Consider the following 26,835-nt stretch of genomic DNA (forward strand, 5'->3'; position numbering starts at 1 on the left):
TCTTTGGTGCTAAGAGTCGCCGTTCGACTTACCTCGATCCTGATTGTCATCTAGCACACAGCTGATTCGGCCTCGATCTGCTTCACACGACTCGACAGAGTAGCCTTACCCTGGCGCAAGCACCGGTTCCAGCTACGCACAAGCTCATTCTCTGGGGCTCTCCCACGCCTGCCTTCATTTGGGACACGTAGACAACATCTGCAAGCGGTACCTCCTTCAACAACTTGGCACCTCCTTCAACAACTCGGCATCTACAAAGGCTCCAAACGGTTTGAGTTTTCGAGTGGTGACATTCTGGCTTGACCTTTCACACTTGCTCTCACGTTTCAAGGTATCGACAACAAGCATGTCTGGGGATAGAGATCTGTTCATCGCCTATGGCGTGCTCATGGCCGGCGCTGTAGCACCCATCTACTTTGGCTCCTTCTCCTCGCTCAGGACACCCAAGACTACTCGCGACCTTGTCAAAGCAGCCAAGAAGAAGCGCAAGTCAAACGGCGACTCGGACGACTCAGAAACCGACTCGGACTCAGATTCAGAGTCTGATGATGACGATGTTCTGGACAGAGTGACTTCGTCGGACGCCATGTGGTTTCCCATCATGGGTTCAGCTGTCCTCTTTGGCCTGTTTGTGATCTTCAAGTATCTCAACAAGAAGTATGTCAACCTTTTGCTCAGCTTCTACTTTGGCTTTGTGGGCTGCCTAGCGCTCAGTCAAGTGCTCGTCTCGCTTTCTCGTGGTATCGTGGGTCGTGAGCTCTGGAAGAAGCTGCCCAACTTCCGCCTGCAGCTCGACCAGCGCGGACAAGGACGTCTTTTCAAGCTCTCGTTCACAACCGTCGATGTTGGCCTAGTCGCTCTCTCGACCTTGCTCGTCGGCGTCTACCTGGTCACCAAGAACTGGATGATCAGCAATCTCCTCGCTCTTTCGCTCTCGCTCAACGCGATCGCCCTGATGTCGCTCGACTCGTTTCGAACAGGTGCCATCATGCTTGGAGGATTGTTTGTCTACGACATCTTTTGGGTATTCGCAACGCCCGTCATGGTCTCCGTGGCTCGCAACTTTGACGCCCCCATCAAGATTGTGTGGCCCAAGAACATTCTCGAGGCCATTTGGGCACTTAAGGCTGGTCAAGCTTTGCCAAAGCTTCAGTTCACAATGTTAGGCCTTGGTGACATTGTGATCCCAGGGATCTTTGTCGCACTGGCTCTGCGATATGATCAGCTTGTTGCCAGCGAGAAGAAGCCGTCAATCAGCTTCACCAAGGGGTACAGGCGCTTTACCAAGCCTTACTTCCAGGCTACGCTCGCTGCCTACGTGGGCGGCCTTGCGACGACGATGGGTGTAATGCACTTTTTCAAAGCTGCTCAGCCTGCGCTGTTGTACCTCAGCCCGGCTTGCACTGGTGCTGTCATGTTGACTGCTGCACTCCGTGGCGAGTTCAAGCAGGTATGGAACTGGACCGATGGGGAGCAGGAGGAGAAAGAGGCGCAAGAGAAGAAGGAGCAGAAGAAGCAAGACAAGAAAGATGAGAAGAAGGACTGGAAGACATCTGCCACTAGACGGTCCAACCGTCGCAAGTCGACCAAAAAGGAGTGAGCTGTCAATCCCTGTCTCGACTTGGCTCACTTTATCATACCTGCAACATCATACCTGCAACATAGATCAGCACCTTTGCATACGCCATATTCTCTGCAAGAGATGCCAAGATCATCATACGGTCTGTGAAACGGAGGATGGGAGCGAGAGTGAGCAGTTCTGACTGACGTTGAGATCGAGAGTTACTGCCTAAACGCCTGTCGACGCATTTCCGTGTTCAATTGGAGTTGCTCTTGTCTGGCCGAGTTGCTGTGACTGTAAAATGATTCAGAGCGCGCAGCGAGGGAAAGGAGGCTTAGCATCAGTTGAAGATGCGTCGGCATCTCAAGTAAGATGCACATATTACGGCCGAGACATTGAGACACGGGAGGCTCACGTAAGCGAGAAGTACAATGAGGTACGTAATTGTTGTCATGGTGACAGCACAGTGGCACCCGGTATCATAGCAACACAGGAGTACAAATGAAGAGACACATCCTGCCTCGAATAGGACCAGAGCAGTGAATGGAGTATATATATGTGTTTGTCATTCAGTCTCACATCATGAAAACTAAGCATTACATAGAACATACGGCTGTGGTAAAGGGAGTCTGATCGTGACCCCGATAACGCCGTATATTAATTGTTATCTTCATTTGCATCATACCGCCTTTGCTCCTTTTTACAACACTCTCACTGGCCACAGCCACCTTTTCTTTTTTTTTTTTTTTTTTTTTTTTTTTTATATTCTTTTCCTTTTTTTGCATTTTCTTTTCTTTTCTTTTCTTTTCTTTTCTGCCTCGGCTTTGCGAATGCTTAGTCACTCGCACGTGACTCTGGATGTTGTATCGATGTACATACAGGTACAGTACAGTAATGAAACAAAGGACGGCAAGAACCGGTCAGCTTGTATCGACACTTGCTGTGCTCTTCCTTGTTCTCCTACGTCCATCCGCTCCGACCTTCCGTGGGCCCGCTCGACGCCAGATAGGATTCCTTGTTGTCGTCCGTCTCCCCTACCATTAGCTTGGCCAGCGCATCATCCTGACCATACACTGGCTCATCTCCTATCGCCCTGGCATCGTAGCATCTTGCCCGCACGACTCGACAGCGCAATACATCCCCAGCACTAACATCCCCAGCACCTTATATCGCCTCAGTCTACTTCCAGGCGGCATCGGAATCAGCTGAAATCGTTCGAGACCACCTTTGTCCTTCAGAAGTATCACGTCCGGATATGCGATGACCCTCGTTAAAGGCTCACCACAGTCTGACGCCTGGAACCTTTTTACGACTCATCAGGTTGCCTAGAGGGCAGTGCGGATACGTCCTCGATACTTGGCTGAACTCCCATCGCTCCCTGATCGCCCTCCCGCTGCGACGCAGCCGTCATGTCGTCCGCCGGTGGAGCTTACTCTCCAGGCGTTGGCTCGGGTACGTCTGGCAGCGGTTGTTCAGGCTCATGCTTCGACACGAATCAGCTCAAGTATCAATATCTACAAGGCTACTTCAACGCCCACATGCTCCCACCTCCATCCTATCGCTACGTCTACCTCCTATGGTTCCTCACCATCGCCGTCTGCCTCGTTCTTGGCTCCTTCCACATGCTCGGTGTCGGCGACAGATCCTACATTGGTGCCAAATGGAAGCGATGGGCTACCAAGAACCGTGTCTACAAGCTCGGAAAGCGTGTCGACATTCACGGCAACCCCATCGACAAGGACAGCAAAGGCTTCATTCGCGCCTATGCGCCACTCAAGCCTCGCAAGATTGTCACCTTTCCCAGCTTTGGCCGAGTCGTGTTGCTCTTCTTCATGCTCGCTGTACCTATCGTCTTGACCTTTGTCGGTGCTGATTTCATCGGTCCCAACCTCGGCCTCTTTGACTTTTCTCAAAGCTGGCCATCGCAAACCACCAACACAGTTGGCATGTCTCGTCGTGCTTTGCAGCTTTTCCCCAGGCGAGTTTTGTGGGGTCAAGGCTCATATCCCTCGGTCACCACCTATCCTCCTACTCGCACTTTACCTTACCGCACATGGTGGACAACAGGCGATCGCACCGGAGACATCACTATGGGCCTCGTACCCATCGTCCTCATCATGGCCCTCAAACAAGTTCCATTTGCTCTTCTTTCAACACGCTTCTTTGGCGGATATGGTTTCGACCGCCTCTCTTTTCTTCACAAATGGGGAGGTAGGATCATCTGGCTCTTTGCTACCGCTCACCTCGTGACCTGGTGCATCCAGCTCAACAAGGACACCCGTATCGGCGAGCCGGTCTGGTCCTTTGTCTTTATGTGGACCAAGTTCCGCTGGGGTTGGGTCTCCTATGCCTTCCTCACTGCCATGATAGTCCTCTCAATAGCTCCAATCCGCAATCGCTTCTATGAATCCTTCTACATCGCACACCTCGTCACCGTGGCAGGCTTCATCATCACCGCCATGCTCCACCACCCTCCACTAGCGCAGTGGATGTACATTCCTTTGGCCTGGTGGATCGCAGAGCGTCTCACGAGAGCACTCAAGGTAGCATGGATCAACGGTCTTGGATTTGCAGGCCGTAAGCCGCAGTTTGCATTGGCGCCAAAGCCTCCCATGCCTCATTTTTCACAATCGGCAACCTCGTCCCACCACCCTGGTCCTCACCGTTTCCAGCAGCGACATCCACCTCCATCTCACCATCATCCGCGTAACAACTACCACAGCCATGGCTACAGCAATCACTACCCACAGAATCCTTACGCCACACGCCCTCCCACCGCCAACGATGGCTCAACTCGCGGTACAAGGACTGTTACCAGCTCCTCCTCATCTCACAAACCTGCGCTTCAATCACGTCTTAGCTCCGAGTACGAACACACTTTAGTCGGCTCGATGCCAGACAGCGACAGTCGCAAAGTTTACAGCCCGCCTTTCAACCCAGGTCCAGATGACCCCTTGATGACGGCTGGAGCGCATCCGTTGGAAGTGCCTGAGGAACAAAGTTTGGATACCAAGGAGAGTACACTTGAAAGGAGAGCTACACGTGTCAGTGCTCGATATGACCCCGTCAACGACCTGATACAGGACTACATCCCATCCCAACACACCAATGTTGATGTCTATCCGCCACCGCCGCTTGAGCCATTGCCGCCTCTTCCAATCCAGTTTGCCAACCAAAGCAATGGTGATGTCAAGTATTCGCTGCAGGACCCTTCCGAGTCGACACGGTCTCCACCACATACCGGCCAGCTGCATCCGCCATATCGATCCGGCAGGCTACAGAGCGATTCATCAGCTATGTCAGCAAGGCCCTCCACCATGTTCAGCGTCGTTTCGAGTGCTTTTCCACGTCAGCTCAAGCCACGGCCTGCCATGTCGGCCGATGTCGCAGCTGTGATCCGACCTGGCTTTGCTTTCGTTCAGCTTTTGCCTGGCAAGACACTGCGTCTCACACTGCGAACACCCAACAAAATGTCTTGGAAACCCGGTCAGTGGGTCTATCTCAACATTCCCAGCGTACGCTTCTGGGAGTCGCATCCTTTCACCATTGCATCTGCCCATGACGCCGATTTCCCAGTCGCGACAGAATTTGTCGACACCGATGCAGAGAAGGGACTGACCCACGCACAGAAGGCCAAGGGCGAAGAGCGCACCATGGTCTTGCTGGTAAGATGCCGGCACGGCTTCACTCGCCACCTCTGCAACTTTGTGGCCAAGAAGCGACAGATGCAGATCCAAGCTGCTGCCGACGCTCAGCATGGCTCAGGTATGTATGGAATGCCCGGCACCATGGCGGTGCCGGCTCTCGGTAAAGACACTACCGGTGTGCATCTCCGTGCCATCGTTGATGGCCCGTACGGCTCAGCGGATCGAACGCACTGGGACATTCACTCGACGGTGGTCATCATCTGCGGTGGCTCAGGCGTCAGCTTCGGCATGTCTGTGCTCGAGCACCTCTGCGCATGCATGGTAGGCGCGATCAAGTTTGGCAAAAACGGCAAGGGTGGCAAGAACTTTTTGACAAAGCGAGTTCGTTTCGTCTGGATCATGCGCGAGTTCTCACATCTACAGTGGGTCGCTGCTGCGCTCAGAAGATGCATCGAGATGGTGCCGCCCGAGCATTTGCAGGTAGATCTGTACGTGACGCATTTCAACCACCGGTCGGCACTTCCTGGTGGCCCTAGGAATGGGTTCAGTGGAGGACCAAGTCAAGACTATGGACCTCACAAGTCAGGATTCAGCGAAGGTGCCAGCTACGACAGCCGGCCGGGTTGGGATCAGGGAACATTCACGAGCTCGGATGCCACCTACTCGCGCGCTGCCCGTTTCACTGAGGGGCCTGAGCAGGAAGAGTACGACATCACAGCATACGATCTCACCCACTTCGACGGCGAAGATCAAAGCGCGCCGACAGCTTTGGAAGAGGAGATGAACAAGCGCATCCGCTCTGAAGGCAAACTGCGACGTGCAAAGACGCGACGCAACACGGTCAAACGTAAGGGAGGGCGAGGAGGCAAGCCAGTCAACGCCGACTTGGATCACGATGAACAGGTGGTCGAAGCCCAGCGAGCCATGTATGAAGAGCGTCACGGCCTCAGACCACAGCAGCCCTACGACCCGGAGCGTCGTCCTTCCGACGGACCTCCATTTGCCAGTACAGTCGCAACCCCACGCGGTCCAGAAGCTCTCGGTCCTTCGCGTGCGCGCTACGCTGCCGAGCATGATCTTGGCGATGCTAGGGGCAGACTGCACGGCGGCGATGGATTCGAGGAAGCGGCCTGGACGGCAGAGCACAGAGCTCGACCCGATCGCCCGGCAATGGCAGGCGACAGAGATCGAAACCCGTACTCTCCACCACATTCAGCAAGCCAGCTGTTGCCCTATGGCAACACCGAGTCAAGTCTCGGACCTCTGGCTGCGTACGTATCGCCCAGCCCGTCGCGCCCTGGATCGTCACACAACGAACTCGCTCCACTTCCGCCCTTTGGCGCCGCGTCTGGAGCTACCACGCCTCACCTGACACCATCCCCTCTGGCGACTCCGTATGGCGGCGGCGAGTACGACCGTGGCAGCGTTCGGTACAGCTCCTCTCGCTCCAACTTGCTGCACCCTGACGATCCTGAAGCTATGCGTCGCCCCATGACACCGCGAAGTGGTGGCGCTGGCTCATCCACTCTCAACCTTATGAACACGGCCGTGCCATCCGCTTCTTCGCCAAAGTCACCGCTCGAGGATGCACCCATCGACCTGGACGCAGAGGAGGACCTCGATCTGCGTGTCCTAGCCGAACTCGCCCAGCCGGGCCACCCTAAGCTTGACCGCATCATTCGACAGGAAGTCGAGTCGAGCCAAGGTCGAACGCTTGTGGCTGGCTGTGGTCCCAAATCGCTCGACATCGTGCTCAGGAGCATTGTCAGCAAGCAGATCGATCCCAAGAAGGTACGCAGTGGTGATACCAGAGGCGTTGTCAATGTCGTCAGCGAGTGTTTCGAATGGGGTGGATAGACTCGATTTCTCGCTTTGGTTTTGTATTCCTAGGACACACGTTGACACTTTATCTTTGGACAATACACATGGCTGCTTACAGCAAGCCATTTGCAAGGGAATGAGAGGCGATCTTTGATGGAAAGCTGGTGTTTGTCAATGTTTCACATAACAAAATCGGTGAAAGTGCGGAGAAGCGTGTTGAGTGTCGAACCGAAGAAGAGCGCGATGATGGTGCTGGTGAAGATGATGTTGGTGTAGACGAAAGAGAAGTCTGGGGTAGCCAACTCGACAAGACGTGGCAAGGTATAGATGCGCGATTGGGATTTGGAAATTGCTCTTGCTTTAGCTTTTGCATTTCGCAACGCTGCTGCTGCTGGTGGTGGTGGTGGTGGTGGTGGTGGTGGTGGTGCTTGCTCTGTCTCTCGTTGTTTGATCTGTGCTTCGCCAGCGATGTAGTTCTTGATCGCATCGAGCCATGAGTTGGTCCTTGGTGGATTGACAACGATGCGTTTGGACGAACCAGAAGCTTGCCTATGCTGTGCAAGGAGGATCGCTTCTCTTGGATCCACTGGCGCCAGAGGGAAGACGATGGCAGAATTGAGATCGAAGCCTCTGTGTGCATCTGGTGGATGCTGCGAATAAGGGACGAATTGCTTCCTTAACTCCATCCTCAGCACCACTTTACTCTGAGCTGGCATGCGGATCACGCCTTCCAGAACGAATGGCTTCCTTTCTCCTCTCTTGCCTGTGGCGGGCTGGTACGTGAGCTCCTCGATGGGAGACTCCAAATCAGCGACTGAACGTAGAAGCTCGGCATCCTCTGTCGTGTTGGAGGTGGATTCAAGGAACTGCGTCTCATGCTTGAGGGTGTGGAGATATGGTCTGACAAAGTAGCCGAGCGTCTCGTACCACAGTACTCGCTGAGCGAGGCGTGGATTGGAGTTGGTCAAGACGACCTGGAGAGTCGCCCTCTGCTGGCCAGCCCCGACAAGTGCGCGCTCGACACCCACTACTTGGCCTGTCTCACTACTGAGTGGCGTAGAAGCGGGATAAGCAAAGCGCGTTTCGTTTGGCCATCGCATACTGATGTCCACTGCTTTCCCTGGACGGGAAGAGAGGTCATAGAGATACTCTCCATCTTCGTTCTCCAAATAGTGTGCCCATCGCTGCTTGAGCCTTTCGTCGTACTCCTGCTGCTCCTGCTCAGTTTCGTATGCAAGTAGGCCGGCGGATGCAAGCTCGTCGGTGACCTCATCCTCCTCTCCTAGGACAGGGAGGTATGCCGCCTTTCCCTTGGCTCCGCCACAGTCCTTGGCACCCGGCACAAAGCAAGCTGGAAACGACGGCAAGGGCTCCACCACATACCCTGTTCCGGAGGGCTTGAGGACTCTGATCACCGATTCATCAGATAAGGGGCAAGTCGACTCGAGCTTGCGACCGAACAACGAGGAAAGAGACCAGTCGCGGACGCTGATGTCCCTCGTCACTGCAGGCGAGAAGACCGCAGTGAATGTCAAAGCGACTTTCCAGCCCTGCTGTGTGCTATCATTCTGAATATTTGTGGTCGTAGGTGCGGGAGGTTGGCGCTCAACATGCACAGCGAGGCCATGAAAGTCAGCACTGAAGAGTGATAGCGGATTGAGTAGCGTGGCGAGACCAGCGGCACCTTTGCAAGGAAGTAGTTTGAGGAAAGGTGTGAGGTTCTCGGTGCACACGTTTTCGGTCGGGACCAGGGCATGTATGGTCTGGGAGGTCTTGTTGCTAGCTGCAGCATTCTGAGAGGAGTAGGCGTAGTGAGGCTGAACTGTCTGTCGCTCGTCGATGGCGTCTAAGGAGGCACAGAACAGGCCGGCAAGCGCGCTTGTCAGACCTTTCCAGCCTTTCCGCACCTCTTCGTCCTTGACTCCCTCGTCGAAAATCGCCCATAACTCTGCACCGGGCCCTACACTCTCCTCACCCACCTTGACCCGCTTCTCTCCGCCCCTCGACGATCCCGGCTGCTGAGACTGAAGGTCATAGCTGTTCCTGTTCTTGAGGGTTGTGACGGGTGAGCCCCACGAGCTGTATCTCCACCTCCCCGAGTTCAATGAGAGGTGGACTTCGGAAACACCAAAGTTCTGTATCGGCTGCAGCAATGTGCGAGGAAGTAGTCGGAAGTTGGAAGGTGATGAAGAAGCTGAGCAGAGCGCGAAGGTGAAAGATGAAAGTATGCGGCCGTCAGGCAAAGGTTTGAGTAGGAGCGTCTCGGTGAGCGATTCTGCTGGGTTGAAGGGAGAAGAAGACGATGAAGGATCGGAAATGACAGTGCCGTCCCGACAGGATGCAGCAGCGACGACGGCGGCAGGTGCTGCGGCGAGGATCAACACCGAAAGGAGCGAGAGGGTGCGGAGGAGAGCGCGCTTCTTGTTGCGACCGTTCCGGGAGACGCTCGTCGGAGGGCGAGTGGCACCAGCTGCAGAGCCTTGTGTTGCTGATAGTCCAACCATCATCGCCAGCACTAATGATCTGCACTCTTGCTGTCGATGAGCGGAGGTATACGAGAGTGTGATGGTAGAGGTCAAAGAGCAGGAAGAAGAACGCTGAAACAAAGATGGCACTGTGCGTTCCGCAGAACAACACTTTTCAGAAAAAGCCTTCACTCTGTTCGGAGAATTAAGATCTAACATATTGGGGGGAAAAGCTTCACTTTGTTCGGAAAATTAGGGTCTAACAGGTCAGAAAACATCGAACTTTTTTGAGTCGGTTTCGTTGGAAAAGTGCGGGTTCAGGGTCTTCTTCTCCGAAACGTGTCCTATGGAACCTTCTCATATCACACACGACACTCGGCCCTCGCTCTTCCTCTCCTACTCACTTCCACCATCCTATCTTTCGATCTCAGACGCAATCATGGGCAACGGAGCAAAGTAAGTTGCAACATCGACACTTGAACAATCTGCATCGCTACATTCAATTCTGACTCCCTCGTTGGGTCCACCCTCTCGGCTTCTTCGATTTGATTGTACTACAGGGCACAGCAGAAGCGCGAGCGCAACGCCAAGGCGGCAGGCGGCGAAGCCAAGTCGCAGAAGAAGGTCAACGAAGCAGCCAAGAACGTCATGTGTATGACTTGCCGTCAAACCTTCCTTCTCACCGTCCGCGAGCCCGCCTTGCAACAGCACGCCTCGGATCGTCACAACAAGGTGTGTATCCGTTACATTCCTTCGACTGGAAGCTAGAGATCCTGGAAGGAAAGACGATTGCTAACGTTGTTACTTTGCTGGTCCATGATGCGGAACAGACTCTGGCGGAATGCTTCCCTACTTTCGGCAAGTAAGGGCGAAAATCAGTCCAACCTCGGCCGCATACTTGTACTTTTCATTGCATGCTTGCTCCGCTCCTAGGGGCAATAATACCCCTACTTTTGCCACTTTGACGACTTTGCTCTCGCCCGGACTCTTCAAACACACTTCTTCCTAACACTCTGTAACGCGACTTGTTGAGCAGCAGCATCACCCAAGGCCACACACTCAGACGCTCAGCAACTCTGACATGGAAAAGAAAGTGTCCATTGTTGACGGAGAAGATGTTTTTACAAGCTCAACACATGAGAATATGACCCTCAGGCGATAGCGGCGGGCACTTCGGTATCGCCCAACTTGGCTCCACCACTCTTGACAGCAGGAGAACCAGGCGTGGAGTTGGCATCAATGAGAGGCAGCAAGTCTACTACCCTGGTTCGAGGTGAAACCAGCGACATAGCGCCGATTGCTTTCACCGCACCATCTGCTTCCGCATCGACGTCTCCGTTCTCTGGACCCAGTCCGCGCGCTCGACCCCTCTGACCGACAATGTAGTTGTTTGCGGATCTGTTCTCGACACTGCTCCTTGTTTCCAACTCGACCGACTCCTCGCGTCTGGTGTGTCCGTTGGGACTCCCGAGCCCGTTGGGGCTGCCAACTCCACCCATGCCTGGTGCACCAATCTTGCCGGCAAGGTCGCGGAAGCCGAGGTTTCCAAACGCACTGCGACCCTGCGATTGTGAGTCAAACTGAACGCTGTGCGACTTGCCATCATCAGCAAGCACGGCTGCCTGGACTGCTTTAACGTCTTCGATCGTGGGAAGATCCAATGCCTGCGCCGGAGCCGGTGGGGGTCGTGCAGTGCGACGGCGTGGCGACATGGGTTCCTGAGCCAAGATGGGTGACTGATTGAGGATCGGCAACCCCCAGCCTTCTTCTCGCTGCTTCTGCTTGCGCAACGAGGCTTTAGTCTCTGGTAGCGGGGGTGAGAGCATGCCCGACACGCGACGTGTGCTATTGGTCGGCTTACTGTTAACATCGACACTGTCGTTGCCATCTGCACTTGTGTTAGCTGCCGAGTCGATGGTCATGCTAGTGCTCTCGCTCGGGACACTGGCGTCAGTGGCAGCAATGAGCACCTCGGAGCTGGCGTCGGCAGCAAGCGACGAATCGGCGAGGGGATGCGCAGGGCCGTCCACAGAGACTTGGCCTGTCAACTCCTTGCCTACCATTGCGTTGAGTGGGCGACTCGAACCGCTCCCTTCTGCATCGATAGCCTCGCCGTTGCCATCGAGAGCCTGCAATGTTGGGGGCATACCTGTTTCGTCGCCAAAGACAGAAAGGCGTTGCGCTTGTCTGTCGACCATCATCTGAGGCTGCGGCTGGTTAGGATTGCCCACAGGTTTGCCTGGAGCCAAGCCAACCGACTCCCAGAGACGCACGGATCGATCGGCCCAAGCCTCCAAGACAGGCCAACCCTTGTGCTCGCCCGTGAGACGGAAGGCAGCAGCTCCTTCGCCTGCGCGGTTGGCACTACCCTGACTGGCGCCAGCGCCTCCACCACTAAAGTAGCTTTCGTATCCAATCATGTCCTCCTCATCATCGCTGCCAGCAGTGGGCTCCTCGAGAGTCCAGAATTGACCAGCTTCAAGCTCGTCGGCGAAGGTCTGGAGGAAGCGACCCCATCCGCCGGCACCGTCAGCCTTCCAAGATACGACCTTGGTATCAAAGTCTCTGCCAAAGATGATGACCTGTCCAGGCGATCCTCCGCCTGCTGGGTGCGGGCTGAGATCGATTCCAATGTAGTTGCCTGCGTGATCGGTGATGAGGGGAATCCAGCCGCGACAGGAGTACTCTGCTCGAATCCACTTGTGCGGGCAACTTGCCATAAGATTTCGAACCTGCGGGTTGGCAGCGGTCTCGGGATCCTCATCGACGGAACGCCAGAACTTCCACTCTTGGGCGATCTGGTCGAGGCTGAGGAGAGCAGCACCAAAGAAGAGACCATCCTGGCAAGATTGATTGGACTCGAGCTCCTGTCCGTCGTAGGTGAGATAGGACTCGCGCACGCAGGTAGGAAGAGCATAGCCAATGGTCATTTCGAGCTCGTCGAGCGCCTCTTCGGTGCAAGGCCAGTTGAGCGTGTCGGATATCTCTGGATAATTCTTTCTGCACCATTTGCGGATGCGGTTCCAAGTATGACGGATGGGAGGATAGGCGCTGGTGGGAAGGGAGCCTCCTGCAGAGACATGAACGGCACGAGCTGCTGTGCCAGGAACGAGGGTGGAGGTGGATGCGGTCGGATACATGTTGCTGAACTCGGCTACGGAGCTGGTGGATAGAGGGTTGGAATGCTCATGTGCGTAAGGAGAGGAAGCACGGGCGATACCGGCAGCAGGTGGATACTGGTTGTCGACAGGTGATGTGACACCATTGTTGGTGTAGGCGGGCGAGGCTGGGATGTTGTTACGGCTGCTGTAAGGCATTGCCCAGGCATTGGCATCGAGCGGCTGAGGAGGACGACGACGGGATGAGGAGGAGAGACGAGAGCCGAAAGTGGTGGCTGGACGTGTTGGGGATAATGTGTTCTGATCGGCATTGCCTGCGAAGAAGGAAGAGATTTGGGAGAAGAAGGAAGTTGCTGACATGGCGGGAGTGGGTCGTTGCTGGTGATGTTTTTGTGTGAACGAGGATGGTTTGGAGAGAGTAAGTAGGGTATGTTAGATGCGTTGCGGAGGAGTGGAAGAGCATTACTTACCTGTGCAATCATAAGGGGAAGCTATACCGCTACGTGAAAGGAGTGGGGGCAATGCACAGTGGTGAGCGTGTTGAAGCGAGTGTCAGGACCAAAGTGGTTGGTCTCCTTGGTTCCACTATGCCACTGTTGCCAACTCCAAGATCGGGGAAGGGCGAACAAGCGGGCGAGACCGGACAACGGCGCCTTGGGTAGAGTCGATGAGATCCTCGTTGTGCCAGTCGGCGAGTGATCGAGAGGGCGGTGTAGAGAAAGGGCGCTGGATGCAGAGTATTGAAGAAGTTTTGGATTCGAGCGAGTTTGAGGACTGCGTGAGGAAGCAAGTGAGGGTGTTAATGACGAACAGCAAGCGATGGCAGCGTGGAAACAGCAAGAGAAATCCAGCTCGAACAAGGTCAAAACGCAGGCGAAGCGAGGACACGAGAGAGAGAGAGAAAAGAGCAGCAACCAAACACGCACAGACACACACAGACACACACAGACACACACACAGACACACAACGGCATACAGTCAGTCAAAATTGCGCGCTAGCTGGCCAGCCTTCACATCGTCACTCTTGCGACGGTGAGTATGTGATGATAAAAGTTGAAGTCGTTTGGGTCCCGATACTGGGGATCGGGGATAGTCTAAGTACGATGTCACTACCTTATTGCAGCAGAAACATATACTCGATTGACTAGTGAACCTAGTGCTCTCCGTGAAGTATATATACATGTGACTGGCACTTGCCTAGTGTGGGATTACTACTATCTCATGATCTGTCATGACAACGAGCGGGACAGTGTTGCACCCGATCTCTCCTTAGATTGACTTGAGGGGGTATCAAAGTTTTTGTGTTTTTAAAAACCCGGGTTTTTTCAAGAGCACATTTTTCAAAAAAACGCAAAAGCTTACATAAGCTCTGCAAAGGGAAAAAAAAAAAACCGCACTTTCAAAAACGCAGCTCAGGAGGCACATTTGTGAAAATGCGGTTTTTTTATCACTCCACATCTTCTCTCCTTTCCTCAATCTCGTCACACTTTTGCTCACTCCCTCTTCCTTGTGCTCATTCAACATGACCTCCTCCACTGATGATTCTGGTGACATCTCTGCAGAGTTGTTATGCCAGTCCACTACACCTACAAGCTCTGCAACTCAGACCAAAAGTGTGCCTGTGCTGTCTCAATCTGGTTCTACAAGTGCTCCTGACATCCACACTTCCTGTCCAACTCGAGCCTCTAGATCTGCCACAGGCAAGAAGAACTTGACATGGTTGGGTGCCAATGTTCTTCACCTTGTCACGATCCTCTACAACAATGACTCCTACCAGTGCACTCTGCTGCCATCTCGAGAATCGGCTGAGAGCAATCCAGCCCTCAAACTTTGCAAACATCCCATTTTTTGGGATATCTCCAAGATGATTTTCCCAGGTGCATCTGTCGATCCCAATCACATCAAGTCCAAGCTGAGGTGGCTGCTAGAGACATACTACAGGGAGAAGAAGAAGCTTTCACCCACTGGAGCTGGTACACTGCTGGAGGACATGGATGCATCCAACCTGGTAAGTTTTGGTGATCTTCATTGCTTGCAATAGTATGCTTGGATGCTGATTCATACTTTCAATTTTAAACAGTCCTACGTATCTCGCATTGCCCTGTCAACAAAGTATGCTTGGTTTGAAAGGATGCACAAGATGATGAATGGCTGATTCAATGCTGATCCTGCAGCACTTATCACAACTCCCAGTCTCAACTTCACCAGCGATGATGAGCCTGACATGCCTTCAAATGGCTCAGCTGACATACCCATGGATATTTGTGGCAGCGAGCTGTATGATCACAGCACTCACGGCTGTGGTTTGCCTCCTATTCTTGACTTGATCGAACCCACCAACCCCCCAGCTGCTGTTGCATCCACTTCTGGTGCATCCTTTGCTGGCACTGGTGATGATGACATCTTTAACACACCTTCATCTCCACCTTTGCAGGCTCGACCACCTTCCTCCACTGCTGGCGGTTTGGATGTCTCTGATTCCACCTCTTCTCAATCTTCAGCCCAGCTCTCTCCCAGCACCAAGCACAAGTGAGGTGCCCTTGATCACAAGCGCAACACACTTGCTGAAGCTTTCTATCATTCTTCCATTGATACCCTTCAGATCCACCTGCAGCTTGAACAGGAACACACCAGATGTGAGAAAATACTGGAGGCTGAGTGTACCAAGTGTGAGGAGATGTGCCTGCATCACGAGAGGGAGGAGAAAGAGTGTGATGAACATGTTTGCATGTGTGATCGTGAAATGGTGATGGAGATGGTGTGCCTCCTTGCTTCTCAGGCCAGCGTCAAACAGGATGCTCATCAGAACACCAGCAACAACAACAACATGGACTCTTCATTCAATCTTCCTGTCTTGTAGCATTACATGTACTATCATCCAGTCTCAATGCAAAGTCATTTCTGAGTGTTTTTCTGTAGAGTGCAAGTATGAGGTGAATAAAAATGATGTGCAGCACAGTCACATAATGAGCTCAAAAGCATTTAAACAAAAAATTTCACTCTCACACCTCTTCCATTACTACCACCACTCCACTCTGCAACCTTTTGGCATTGCTCTTGCTGCCATCCCCCCTCTCCATGCTCCCTCTCCAACTCCCTTCCTCTTTCCAGCCATGGTGCACTACAGTGACAAGCAAGTAATTCTCAATGACATTGTCCACACTCTTGAGCTCTCTATACCTGCGGAGGTCATCCAAAACACTGACAGAGTGCAGCACTCTGTCAGGGGTCTCGCGCCTGAAACCCAGGTCGGTCCGTCGAGATACTCGGTGACTATCAAACTGTGTGACAGCTATTGTCTCGGTATCGGTGACTATCAAGTTGTGCAGTGACAGCAGGTGGCGTTCGTTGTATATACTATCGTAGGTTTCGGCTGACCTCTGTGGACACTCCGTTCAGGGGTAGCTCGGCACGATCGATATCAATGTTATGATGACACCAAGGTCTGGTGTGAGTGTTGATGATGATGAGGTTGATGGTGTTGGTGATGGGATTGGTGATGTCGATGATAATGAGGTTGATGGTGTTGGTGATAAGGTTGGTGGCGTCAACACGAGTGTCCAGTGTGTTGACTTGATGCTTGAAGTGATCCCCGGACCGCAGTGGACTACTGCCTTCGGTTCTATCTATATCCGGACCGCTAACCTGCTATGGGCGCCTTCAGACGTCAGGTAGTGGTGATACAACACACACACTACGATGAGGAGCAACCTTGATAGATTGCTGCTATGCTGACTGTAACTAATGAGTACTTGTGTTTCTAAAGTATTGACTAGTTGTATGGTGAGTAGAGTGGATGGGGATCCACTCGACCTATTGATGAGAAAGCATGGTTATATACCTCTTCTCAGCATCGCCAGCGATGCTGCTCCTGCTCTCTCTCCAGAGAGTACCTTCTTCATCGAGTACTGCTCAGGGGCCTCTCCTGCTTGGTACCCCTGTGCCTCTTGAGCTGTGTCGATTCCTTCGACACTGCTCCTCCTCCTCATGACCTGGTGTCGACTCCTTTGACACTGCTCCTCCTCCTTTGATCAGTGACAGTTCCTTTGGCTCTTGTCTCTCGAGCCCCTGAGTGATAACCATCTGCATGCTCCTTGAGCTTGGTCCTCCTCGTGGCTGTGCTTGGCCCTCCTTTGCATGTGAGTCCATAGGAGTCCATGGTCTCCATGGAGACTGCACTATGACCATGCTCTCTACTGGTGTCGACTAGGTCTTCGATACCTGTGCTCCTTCCATATGAACCCATGACCCTCCTGCTTCTTGAGCATCCAGGCCCATGACACACTCCTGCAGCACTGACATTGACAACTTGGACGATGATGGCGACCCAATTCCACTCTCACAACACCTTGTCTGCTTGTACACTTTCATATGCAAGCAAAGGTACACAATCACATGTTGCACTCCTCTTGGCCACACTGATAAGCTTATCCACCTTCTCAACAGGTACAAATCAAGCAATCATAGGATGTATTGTGGACTTGTTCGTATGTTGCCTGAAGCATTCAACAATCTTGCCATCCAACTCCAGCAAACAGAGGCTTTCCGGTGGAACTACAGCAGCTCAGGTGTGATGTCTCTCAACAAAGTGCAAGAGATTCTTTCAGTGGCTCTGTACAGACTTGGCCATTCTGGAAATGGAGGTGGTGAATGTGATGCTGCTTTGCAATGTGGTTGCGGTGTTGGGAGCATTGTTGGATACACCAATTGCACAGTTGCTGGCCTCCTCGAGCTAAACAACAAGGTCATGCAGTTTGCTTCAGAGGGAGAGAGACAACATGCTTCTGCCTGGGTGTGCAATACAACTGGGGTTGAAGAGTGGGGTAAGGGCTGGCTTGTGGTGGATGGCACACACATCCCTCTTGCCTGGAAGCCAGGAGTGCTCAGTCGAGAGCACTTCTGCTACAAAGGCTTCCACAGCATCAATGTAGTGCTGGTGATCCTGCCACACTCACTGCAGATTGTCAAATCAGTTGTTGGACAGCCTGGCAGTGTTCAGGATTCGAAGGTTTGGGCCTCAGGCAGCAACATCCTGAAGAAGCCTTGCCTGTACCTTGATGAAGGTGAGTTCATCTGGGTTGATGGTGGATATGGCCATTCTGCCTTCACAGTTGGACCATTCTCTCACATTGCTGCTGACAAGAGTCAAGACCTTCGACACTTCAACTACATGCTCTCTCAAGTCCGAGTATGAGTTGAACATGCCATTGCATACCTGAAGAACTGCTTCCAGTGCCTTACAGGCTATCATGGTAACATCTACCATTTCAAGGACCACATCACTGCTGCCAAGACAATCCAAGCCTGCATTGTTGCCCACACCTTTGCAAGTCAATATGACTGTCCTGCTGATATTGCTGACCTGCTGTTGCCCTCTTTCTCTGAGGATGAGGTGAGTGAGGTTGTTCAAAGCCTCCAACTTGATGCCAGTGATACACAAGAGCTCAGGAGGACAAGATGCACAAATCAGCAGGAATATGAACTGGATCTTGCCACTGCAACACAAGGAATGTCACAGTATGCAGTGTCAAGACTTCGAAGTTCTGCTGCACATGATCTTCGAGAGGGTTTGTTCCAGGCACTGTTCAGATCCACTGGGCACAATGAGGAAGACACTACTGCATTGTCTTGATGTCATGAGAGGACTACTGTGGACTACATTGCCATGACTCAAAGTGCATCAGCTCAGAGACAGGAGCAAGTCTTGACACAACCATTCTCGATATGACAGGCACTCTCTCTTCTTCTGTTCAATACAATTCTTCTCACCACCATATGAAACATTACATTGAGTGCATTGTGTGAAGAGGAAAGCAAGATATAAGCAAGCAATGGGTAATAGTGACGAGAGTGACAAGTAACATGACCACTGTTAGGTTACACATTTTATCGGCTGTATGATTTCATTGTGTTTTTGGAAACCCGCTTTTCCTTGGGGGGGGTTCAAATTCCCTCCAAAAACGCGCTCTCGAAAAAACCCGCGTTTTTAAAATCGCAAAAACTTTGATACCCCCTTTGGCTTAATCTTCCATTGGATCGGTAATTCAAGCGAATCGGCCCTATCTGATCTTCGATCAGATCGGCCCCGCGTCATTCTTCACCGCCTCGTTGGATTGTCATTTTCAGCATGTGAGTGTGTCAGTGTGACTTGAGGACGTGCGCCAACTGGAAAAAAGAAAAAGAAAAAAAAAAAAAAAGGAAAAACAGGCGAAAAATAGACCAGAAAATAGCCAAATATATATATATATATAAAAGGCACTCGACACGATGTTTGAACTTTGTTCGATCAATGCAATTGCAACATGGTATCATACTTGTAGCCAAACCAGTCCAGCTTAGGCCTGCTGAGCCCCTTTTGCAAGGGATGTGACGCTGTTGGACTACAAGGTTCTTTGGTAGATTGAGGTTCAGCACCTTCTGCAGTTGTCCAGTCTCAACTGCAAATCGATTGTTTCATCACTTGCCTCTCATTCGAAACTCTCTGATTGCGCCCTTCTCCTCTTCACTCTGGCTTGTTCGAGCGACACATACTTGTATGCCTCCACTGCACTCGCCACTAACTCTCAAATGCAGTCTACGAATGCCAGTCAAGATGAAATCCTAAACAGCCGCTGCTTTTGTGTGATGGTGTTACACCTGGATAACACTCTCGTACGAATAGTGACTCTCTCGTGCGAATACTAGTCGCACAAGAATGCTCGACCAATATCTTCTCGCGCAAATACACGTCGCACAGGAAAGTTCGAAACTATCTGCAAATCTTGTTCATACTTCCTTGTCGGTACGGAAGCAAGTACTTAAACTGGCTTCCATCTAGATCTCCTCTTCCTGCAATCCATCTACTTTCACCGTTACAACGCGCATATAGCCTGCGCATGTAACAGATGGTCTGAGTTACAACGTTACAATGACATCACCAAAGGATTTGCTTCAAGACCAACATGGCCTCCATCTTCCAAGCTCCACTGATGTGCACTCTCTCACTCCAAGGTTGGAATTAATCATGTGATCAAACTTCGGATGCCAGCTTAACCTCGAGCGTAGGCCTTGAGTGATTCCAGAGAACCATTCCAAACGTCCTGGTCCCCACTCAAATCAACGCTATCCGCGTATTGCCAGAAGCTATAGTAGCTGAAACCAGTCGGCATCTTTGGGCAAGACAGGACATAGTTAGCTATCCACAGCAAATAGTCGGCGGCAAAAGCACTAGAAGCAACACACTCATTCCACCAGCCCGAACTAGTGTAAATTGTGGGCCATCTACCAGTTGCAGAGTAGTATGTAGAACCAAAATCTTGCAGCCAAGAGATCAACTGGCTCTTTGAAAGGCCATAGCAAGTGGGCTGGCCGCTGACGGACTCCAAGTCCACTACGCCTGGCAACGTTCTACCATCATTAGACCAGCCTCCTCCATTGGCAAGGAAGAACTTAGCTTGAGCGGAACCAGAGGAGGAGTTGGGACGCGCAAAGTGGTAGGCCCCGCGGATCAAACCGGCGCTGGTAGCACCGTTGTACTGAGACGAGAATGTGCAAGACTTGAAAGTGGTACGCTCGGTTGCTTTAATGTAGACAAACTTGCATCCCTTTGAGGCCTCGGTGTTGAAGTTGACGTTAGGCTGGTACGCGCTCACGTCTTGACCTCTAACGCCGGACACTCGTTTGTCGATGGGAGAGGCATCAATCAAGGTAGCAAGGCTAGCCACGGCGGCAAGGATGGTAGTAGTTGCCAACTTGATCTGGTTTGTGCCAGCAGTGGTTAGGGAGCATGATTGTGTGTAGTTGTACTGCTCGAGATTGGGCAAGGGTACTGGTTCAATCAACTGTCGGTTAAAGACACTGTTCACGCTGTAGAAAGAGTCAGGCACACGAAAAGTCTCTTCTCATGAGAGCTTCCCTACTGCAGCATTGTTCCAAAAGGCTTGGTATCGCTGTCTTGATACTTCTTCGAGTCTCAGAAGGTCGGGAGAGGGAATTCGCTTAGAAGGAACACCGGGCAGCCGAGGAGCAAGCTCGTCGCTATCCGACCATCACTCAACCAAAAGCAAGCTCCTTTCTGTTGTTCTGCTTTCGGTAGCCTGAAAAATGGAGAGGTCGTCAACACGAGATACAATCGAGAGCTAAGCCTGTTCTAACAAGATTTGCACAATACTATGTCCACGTTCAGACTGCAATGCGAGGAGGTTTGAGGCAGAATCGACATCGATGTGGCACAACGTGATCGTGCATACCAAAGTCAAGTCCGATCTGACCATTGGCGTTTGTGACAGCTTGCAGCTGCGACTCTTCGAGGTGGACTACTTGCAACGTGCATCTCGCTTAGACCATTGAGCAATCAACAGCCACGCTCACACCATTGAAATGCAAGACTTTCTCATTATGAGCTATCCTTGCCCAGGCAGGTCCCATTCTGGCAGTGGACAGTGGACGAGGAACGGCGTGGGGACCGTAGACGTAAGTATGGAACAAGCCATTCTGAAGGTCGACAAGCTGCTGGGATCGGCGTTTCACCAGCTTCTCAGTCTTGTATATACCACCTTTTCACCTCACAGAGGTTCTACCAGCAACTGAGCTGTCCAATTCCGCCGGGCCAGCCAACGCGGCCGACGAATCCCTGCTCCCGCTTCCACACGGAAGGTCAACATCCGCTCGCTTGGCAACATAGTCTGTCACTCTTCTTCCTCCGCCACGTTACTCCCATCGACTCCCCTGTTCAGTACATACAGTGTGACAATCTTGATCTGTGCTCGCTTGCTTGCTTGGTTTGCAGCTGTGAGAAATGTGTCAAAAGCGAGTTACAACACCGGCTGAACCTAAAAATCGTTGAAAAGTGAAGACGTTTGAGTCCCGATAACTGGCGATCGGGGAGAGTCGAAGTACGATGTCACGGCTGGTTTAGACAGAAACATATATACTCAATTGACTAAGTGAACATGGTGAGAACCTAGTGTTCTCGAGTTAAATATATATACATCTCTGAGGCTGATACCGAGTGTGGATGCTATCTACTTAATGATGATACCTGACAACGAGCGGGACCTTTTGAGGTTGCCTCCGATCCCTGTCGTGATCGTCTCTCCCTAATCTCCGATCAGATCTGCTGTGCCCGATCTCTCTCGCATCGTCTTATGTCTGCTTACATCACCATGTTGGATTGTCTACTTTCAACAAAATTTGCTTTTTTAAGCTCGATTTCGTGTCCGAGTCCCGAACCGACCTCCTCTTCGCACGAACCATCCTTCCGAAGCACGTCCTCCACGTTGCTCGCATAAGAGCCTTCCTCAACGATCACTCTGACAGCGTATAGTCAACTCAGCAACTGGCTTTTCTGCCCTCCTCTGTCCACAATGAGGCACGGATCAGCGATACGGAGGGCGTTTGCCCTTGTCCTCGCCTCGGTCCTCCTCTTGCTCGTGCTCGTTGGTCAGACCAACGCCTACTATGCGGACGATGACTTTGATGACGACGATGCCGCCGAGGCAACCTTGATAAAGCCACCGGAGGCTGTACAGGCACAAGCTCAGGCCGATGCATCGCTACTGTGGGGAAGCTATCGCCCACAGATCTACTTTGGGTTGCGGCCACGCCTTGCTGACTCGCTCCTCACCGGCTTGGCGTGGTTCGGCCTGCAAGATTACTCCGGCTTTCAGCACATTCGCCATCAATGCAGCGATCAAGATGGCATGAAAGGTTTCACATGGAAGTACCACGACGGTCGTGAGTTCGGTATTCAAGAGATCAACGACAATGTCAACAACTACCGTCTCGAGACTAGCTTTCTCAAGGTCGACACCTCGAACAAAAATGGAGGCAGCTGGGGCGCACGCATCTCCGGCACTGTCATGGATCCATCAAAGCCGGCTTCGCTGACCACCTTCTGGTACACCGCCATCGAGAGCCTAGGTAGTGCGCTTGGACTGCAGACCAACTTCGAAGAAGGTAGCGGCATTCCAAGGGACGAGCCCGTCCACTTAGCAGGTTCTGTTACTGGTCTCGGTAACTTTGTTCTGCGAATCGTAGAGCCCGATGCTCAACATGGCAACTCCAACACCAACGGCAATCAATTCGTCACCAACCCAACTGCTGGCGCTGATGCGAAAGCCTACGCCGATACTGTAGGAAAAACTCATGTCTTTGGCAAACACATTCCTGTCGAGTCAGTGTGGAAAGCTAAGGATGTCATCCAGAAGGATCTCATGCTTCAACTGCAGCAAGCAGCACAGACATACGGTCAAGGTAGCATGCCTGTTCCTGCCCTCACCACGCGTCTCTCGGACCAGGTGGCAGCCGAATCCACACTCTTTGCAGTTCAGAAGTCCTTCACTGGCAACTTTACATTCGACGTCTTCTACGACAGTGCTACGACACCCAAGGGTGAGCTTCTCTCCTCAGCTGCTCTCACTCAAGCACTGAAAGCGTCCAAGCAAGCCTACGATCAGCGCTTCGACCGAGCCCTTCGTCTTGCGTCTAAAAACTTCACTTTAGAGCAAGTCGAGTTTGCTCGCGATCTTACCTCGTCCATCACTGGTGGTATCGGCTTCTATTACGGCTCAGCTATCGTCGACCGGTCTTTCCGGCACGAGTATGACGCCGAGTCCGGTTCGGGCGTCTACGATCCCGAAGTACACGGGCAGGCGGATCCACAGCTTACTGAGCCAGAGCAATTGTTCACAGCTACACCATGTCGAAACATCTTCCCTCGCGGCTTCTACTGGGATGAGGGCTTCCACCTTGCTCACATTGGAGCTTGGGACAATGATCTCAGTCTTGACATACTTGGCAGCTGGATCAGGCTCATTGACGACGATGGCTGGGTAGCTCGCGAGCAGATTCTCGGTGACGAGGCAAGATCTCGTGTGCCAGACGGCTTCCAGACGCAGTATCCACAGTACGGCAACCCTCCGACATTGATCCTGGCGGTCAGCGCATACGTCGATCGTCTTGTAGCACGCAACGAGAAGCTCGGTCTCACTGCTGCACCTTTCGCTCAACAGCAAGTCTTGACCGACTTGGATGGTCTCGATGAGGCACCCATTTACGAGAAGATGTTGGCCTCTGCCGCGCTTGGACAGTCTTTCTTGCACGAGATCTACCCCAAGTTGCGTCGCCACTACAGGTGGTTCCGTCGTACTCAGCGAGGCGAGATTCGCGAGTGGGATCGTGATGCTACATCAAAGACAGAGGGCTACAGATGGCGAGGCAGGACCAAGGACCATGTGCTAGCAAGTGGACTGGACGACTACCCACGCGCACCAATCCCGCATACGGGCGAGCTGCATGTGGATCTCCATTCGTGGATGGGCTCGTTCGCCGATACCATGTGCAAGATTGCACGCGTGCTCGGCAAGGAGGAGGACGTCGAAGAGTACGAGAGGCACTACGCAGACATTGTCGCCAACTTGGAGGATCTTCACTGGAGCGAAGAAAAGAAGATGTACTGCGATGCCAGCGTCGACGAACAGGATCAGTCTTACCACGTTTGCCACGCGGGTTACGTTTCCCTTTTCCCCTTCATGTTGGAGCTGCTTCCTCCCGACTCGGCGCACCTTGGCCACGTGTTGAATCTGCTCTCGGATCCAGAGCAGCTCTGGTCTCCATATGGCATTCGAAGTCTCAGTCGCAAAAATGAGTTCTTTGGTCAAGGCGAAAACTACTGGCGTGGTCCTGTTTGGGTTCATATGAGCTATCTCAGCTTGAGAGCGCTCAGAAACAAGTACGCAACCACATCAGGCCCACACCAGAAACAAGCACAGGAGATCTATGACAATTTGAGGAAAAACGTCGTGGACAACACATTCAAAGAGTACAACAAGACAGGCTATGTGTTCGAGCAATACAACCCAACAGATGGTCATGGACAGCGAGGCTATCCGTTCACTGGCTGGTCAAGTACGGTAGCTCTCATGATGGCTGAGATCTTCCCTTGATTCACATTGAATCGCCAGCAAGCATGTTCGAATCAGAAGCATTTTCCTGGTTCAGTCGACATGTGCGAGGCTAGTTAGATAGTGTGATTGGCACAATGATACAAGTACAAGTAAAGATTTTGGTATATGAGAGACGGGAAGCGCGGATGATGGAGAGGCGGATGATGGAGAGGCGGATGATGGAGAGGCAGATGATGGAGAGGCGGATGATGGAGAGGCGGATGATGGAGAGGCAGATGATGGAGAGGCGGATGATGGAGAGGCGGATGATGGAGAGAGGGATGATGGAGAGAGGTCAAAAGACTTCGACCTCGACAGCATATCCGCACTGTGTACACCTCTGAACTGCTTTACCTCTCTCTTCCGCTTCCTGCCACTGATGAAGGTGCTCTTCATCCTTCCTTCTCTGCCAAACGTTGTCTCTCGTTCGCTTTCTGAGATCCACCAAGCCCTGCTGGAACTTTTTACCTCTCTTCCTGGCTTTCTCTTCTTCTCTTCTCTCAAACTCGGCATCCAAGCCAGCTTCTGAGCCCCACTTGCCTGGACCGAAAGCAAACTCTTCCACCTGTTTTCTACAAAAGAGCATCATGTTACTATATGTCGCCTTGTGCGGGTTCGCCTTCAGTAGATGCGGCAGAAGCTCTTCATCCTTCAGCTCTGCATCCGTCAGCAAGTAGTCTTCCTTGACTTCCGTCTTGGTCAACAGCGAATAAATTTCGGGCTTCTCGCGTTCGCATTTGCGACAGACGCAGATACCAAAGACCCGCTTGAAGGGGTGGTCGATGATCTCGGGACTACCGCAGCTCTCGCATGTCGGTCGAGTTTGAAGATCGAGAGAGATACCTGGTTGAGCATAGTCCCGCATACGCTGCTTTTCTCTCTCTTTTTCCTTTCGAAGATCGTCCAACGTCTTCCGTGAAGCGGCGGGATCTTGGTCATCGATCAAGAAACCACCTTTACTGTTGTGAAGTTTGGAAAGGTCAAACTCGATATAGTCTCCCAATGACTTGTCTCGCTGGAGTGGGATCTCTGCCTCGTCGACTTTGCGTGTGCGAGCCACATTGCTTTTGCTGCCAACGACTTTGAGCTGTGCCGGGTCGAGCTGTGCGTTTCGACTGGTCGCGGGGACTGAGCCAAGGTTGGCATTAGGGCCAATGGATGGTACATTCGAGTCGAGCATAGGCTGCCGGGATTGCTGCGAGGCTGAAGAGGATGCTGTAGCAGAGGCACCAGTGCTATTGTTGACGATGGTGCGAGGCTTTCGTGCTCTTGCTTCAAGTCGAAGCCTTGCTCTGGCCCGGAAACGGTTCTCCTGTATGGCCCACGCCCGGTCGGCTGGGTCCATGTTATCGGCCATCATGGCAGCTGACGAGCTTGAAGCTATGGCTGCCATACCCTTCCGTCCTCAGATCATGAGGACAATTGTGGCAGGAAGACGAATGATGCAGTGAATGACGAGGAGGATGGTTGTGAAGAAGCTCGATCAGAATTCGCGGTGTTCTTCCTTGCAAGTGGAGGCTGAGTCGCCGCTCATGAGAGCGATCCCCGACAAGAACAATGTTAGATTTTTGAAACGAACAGCTAGGGAGGAAATCTCTCTCTCTCTCTCTGGTTTCGTAGGTTCGTTCGCGCACGCACTCCCACTCCCACTCCCACTCGACTCCCTTCGTGGCGATCGGAGAGCGCCAACGCAAAGCGAGAAAGGTTGGAGAGTCAAGACTGTCAAAGCTAAGGAGGATAAAGTGAGAGCTTTGACATGTCTATGACAACGTGTGGTAGAAAGACTGATTGTAGGGCTTCAGAGTCGCCACGTCAAGGCTCATCTGTCGAATGCATTCATAAGCGCAGCTGCTGCTGACCGTTTGCAATCGCGCTTTGACGTGGCCCGAGTGCCGTTTTACAACGAGACCTGATTGGCAGAAAGGCGATAGGCGATAGAAAGCACCAAGCTCCAAGCACCAAGCACCAAGCTCCAAGCAGAAAAGGATCAGTTAAAGTTTTCGTGTGATTGATGATGATAATGGTGAGAGGGGGAGAGAGAGAGCGAGGAGAGAGAAGGAGTCTATATATATAAAAGAAGAGCGGCAGAGAGCCGCATCGACTGCGGAGCATAACAAAGCATTTGTCTTGAGTAGGTTGTGACACATGTGGTCCGTGCTCAGATGCTCAAGCCTTTTACTCGGCCGTAAGCACTACCTTCACCGTCTCTACGCTTTGTGTAGCTTTTATCTACTTCAACTGGATCAGCGTCAGCCTCTCTCGGAAAGAGCAACCTTTCCAGCTTCACGACCATCTTCT

The 26,835-nt window shown here is 52.3% G+C and overlaps 9 protein-coding genes across 9 annotated transcripts; 5 read left to right on the plus strand and 4 right to left on the minus strand.

The window, feature by feature from the left end:
* Window positions 1-346: 346 nt before the first annotated feature.
* Window positions 347-1,600, plus strand: UHO2_03403 (uncharacterized protein; the record flags this gene model as incomplete). The annotated part of the gene is made up of 1 exon (XM_041558318.1): window positions 347-1,600. One exon carries the CDS (start codon window positions 347-349, stop codon window positions 1,598-1,600), a length of 1,254 nt encoding a protein of 417 aa, XP_041414252.1.
* A 1,370-nt stretch (window positions 1,601-2,970) lies between these two features.
* On the plus strand, window positions 2,971-7,065 carry UHO2_03404 (uncharacterized protein; the record flags this gene model as incomplete). Its single annotated transcript, XM_041558319.1, has 1 exon — window positions 2,971-7,065. One exon carries the CDS (start codon window positions 2,971-2,973, stop codon window positions 7,063-7,065), a length of 4,095 nt encoding a protein of 1,364 aa, XP_041414253.1.
* A 143-nt stretch (window positions 7,066-7,208) lies between these two features.
* UHO2_03405 (uncharacterized protein) lies at window positions 7,209-9,533 on the minus strand (the record flags this gene model as incomplete). The annotated part of the gene is made up of 1 exon (XM_041558320.1): window positions 7,209-9,533. The coding sequence occupies one exon, from the start codon at window positions 9,531-9,533 to the stop codon at window positions 7,209-7,211; it is 2,325 nt and encodes a 774-aa protein (XP_041414254.1).
* A 400-nt stretch (window positions 9,534-9,933) lies between these two features.
* On the plus strand, window positions 9,934-10,360 carry UHO2_03406 (uncharacterized protein; the record flags this gene model as incomplete). Its single annotated transcript, XM_041558321.1, has 3 exons — window positions 9,934-9,950; window positions 10,055-10,226; window positions 10,325-10,360. 3 exons carry the CDS (start codon window positions 9,934-9,936, stop codon window positions 10,358-10,360), a joined length of 225 nt encoding a protein of 74 aa, XP_041414255.1.
* A 285-nt stretch (window positions 10,361-10,645) lies between these two features.
* Window positions 10,646-12,973, minus strand: UHO2_03407 (uncharacterized protein; the record flags this gene model as incomplete). Its single annotated transcript, XM_041558322.1, has 1 exon — window positions 10,646-12,973. One exon carries the CDS (start codon window positions 12,971-12,973, stop codon window positions 10,646-10,648), a length of 2,328 nt encoding a protein of 775 aa, XP_041414256.1.
* A 1,162-nt stretch (window positions 12,974-14,135) lies between these two features.
* On the plus strand, window positions 14,136-15,146 carry UHO2_03408 (uncharacterized protein; the record flags this gene model as incomplete). The annotated part of the gene is made up of 3 exons (XM_041558323.1): window positions 14,136-14,621; window positions 14,694-14,734; window positions 14,807-15,146. 3 exons carry the CDS (start codon window positions 14,136-14,138, stop codon window positions 15,144-15,146), a joined length of 867 nt encoding a protein of 288 aa, XP_041414257.1.
* Window positions 15,147-19,641: 4,495 nt separating this feature from the next.
* Window positions 19,642-21,084, minus strand: UHO2_03409 (putative lysozyme; the record flags this gene model as incomplete). The annotated part of the gene is made up of 4 exons (XM_041558324.1): window positions 19,642-20,458; window positions 20,512-20,563; window positions 20,842-20,928; window positions 21,033-21,084. 4 exons carry the CDS (start codon window positions 21,082-21,084, stop codon window positions 19,642-19,644), a joined length of 1,008 nt encoding a protein of 335 aa, XP_041414258.1.
* An 873-nt stretch (window positions 21,085-21,957) lies between these two features.
* Window positions 21,958-24,537, plus strand: UHO2_03410 (uncharacterized protein; the record flags this gene model as incomplete). The annotated part of the gene is made up of 1 exon (XM_041558325.1): window positions 21,958-24,537. The coding sequence occupies one exon, from the start codon at window positions 21,958-21,960 to the stop codon at window positions 24,535-24,537; it is 2,580 nt and encodes an 859-aa protein (XP_041414259.1).
* A 295-nt stretch (window positions 24,538-24,832) lies between these two features.
* Window positions 24,833-25,930, minus strand: UHO2_03411 (uncharacterized protein; the record flags this gene model as incomplete). The annotated part of the gene is made up of 1 exon (XM_041558326.1): window positions 24,833-25,930. The coding sequence occupies one exon, from the start codon at window positions 25,928-25,930 to the stop codon at window positions 24,833-24,835; it is 1,098 nt and encodes a 365-aa protein (XP_041414260.1).
* Between the last annotated feature and the right edge of the window lie 905 nt (window positions 25,931-26,835).

Source organism: Ustilago hordei (assembly GCF_900519145.1).
Source record: "Ustilago hordei strain Uho2 genome assembly, contig: UHO2_contig_05, whole genome shotgun sequence".
Lineage (NCBI taxonomy): Eukaryota > Fungi > Basidiomycota > Ustilaginomycetes > Ustilaginales > Ustilaginaceae > Ustilago > Ustilago hordei.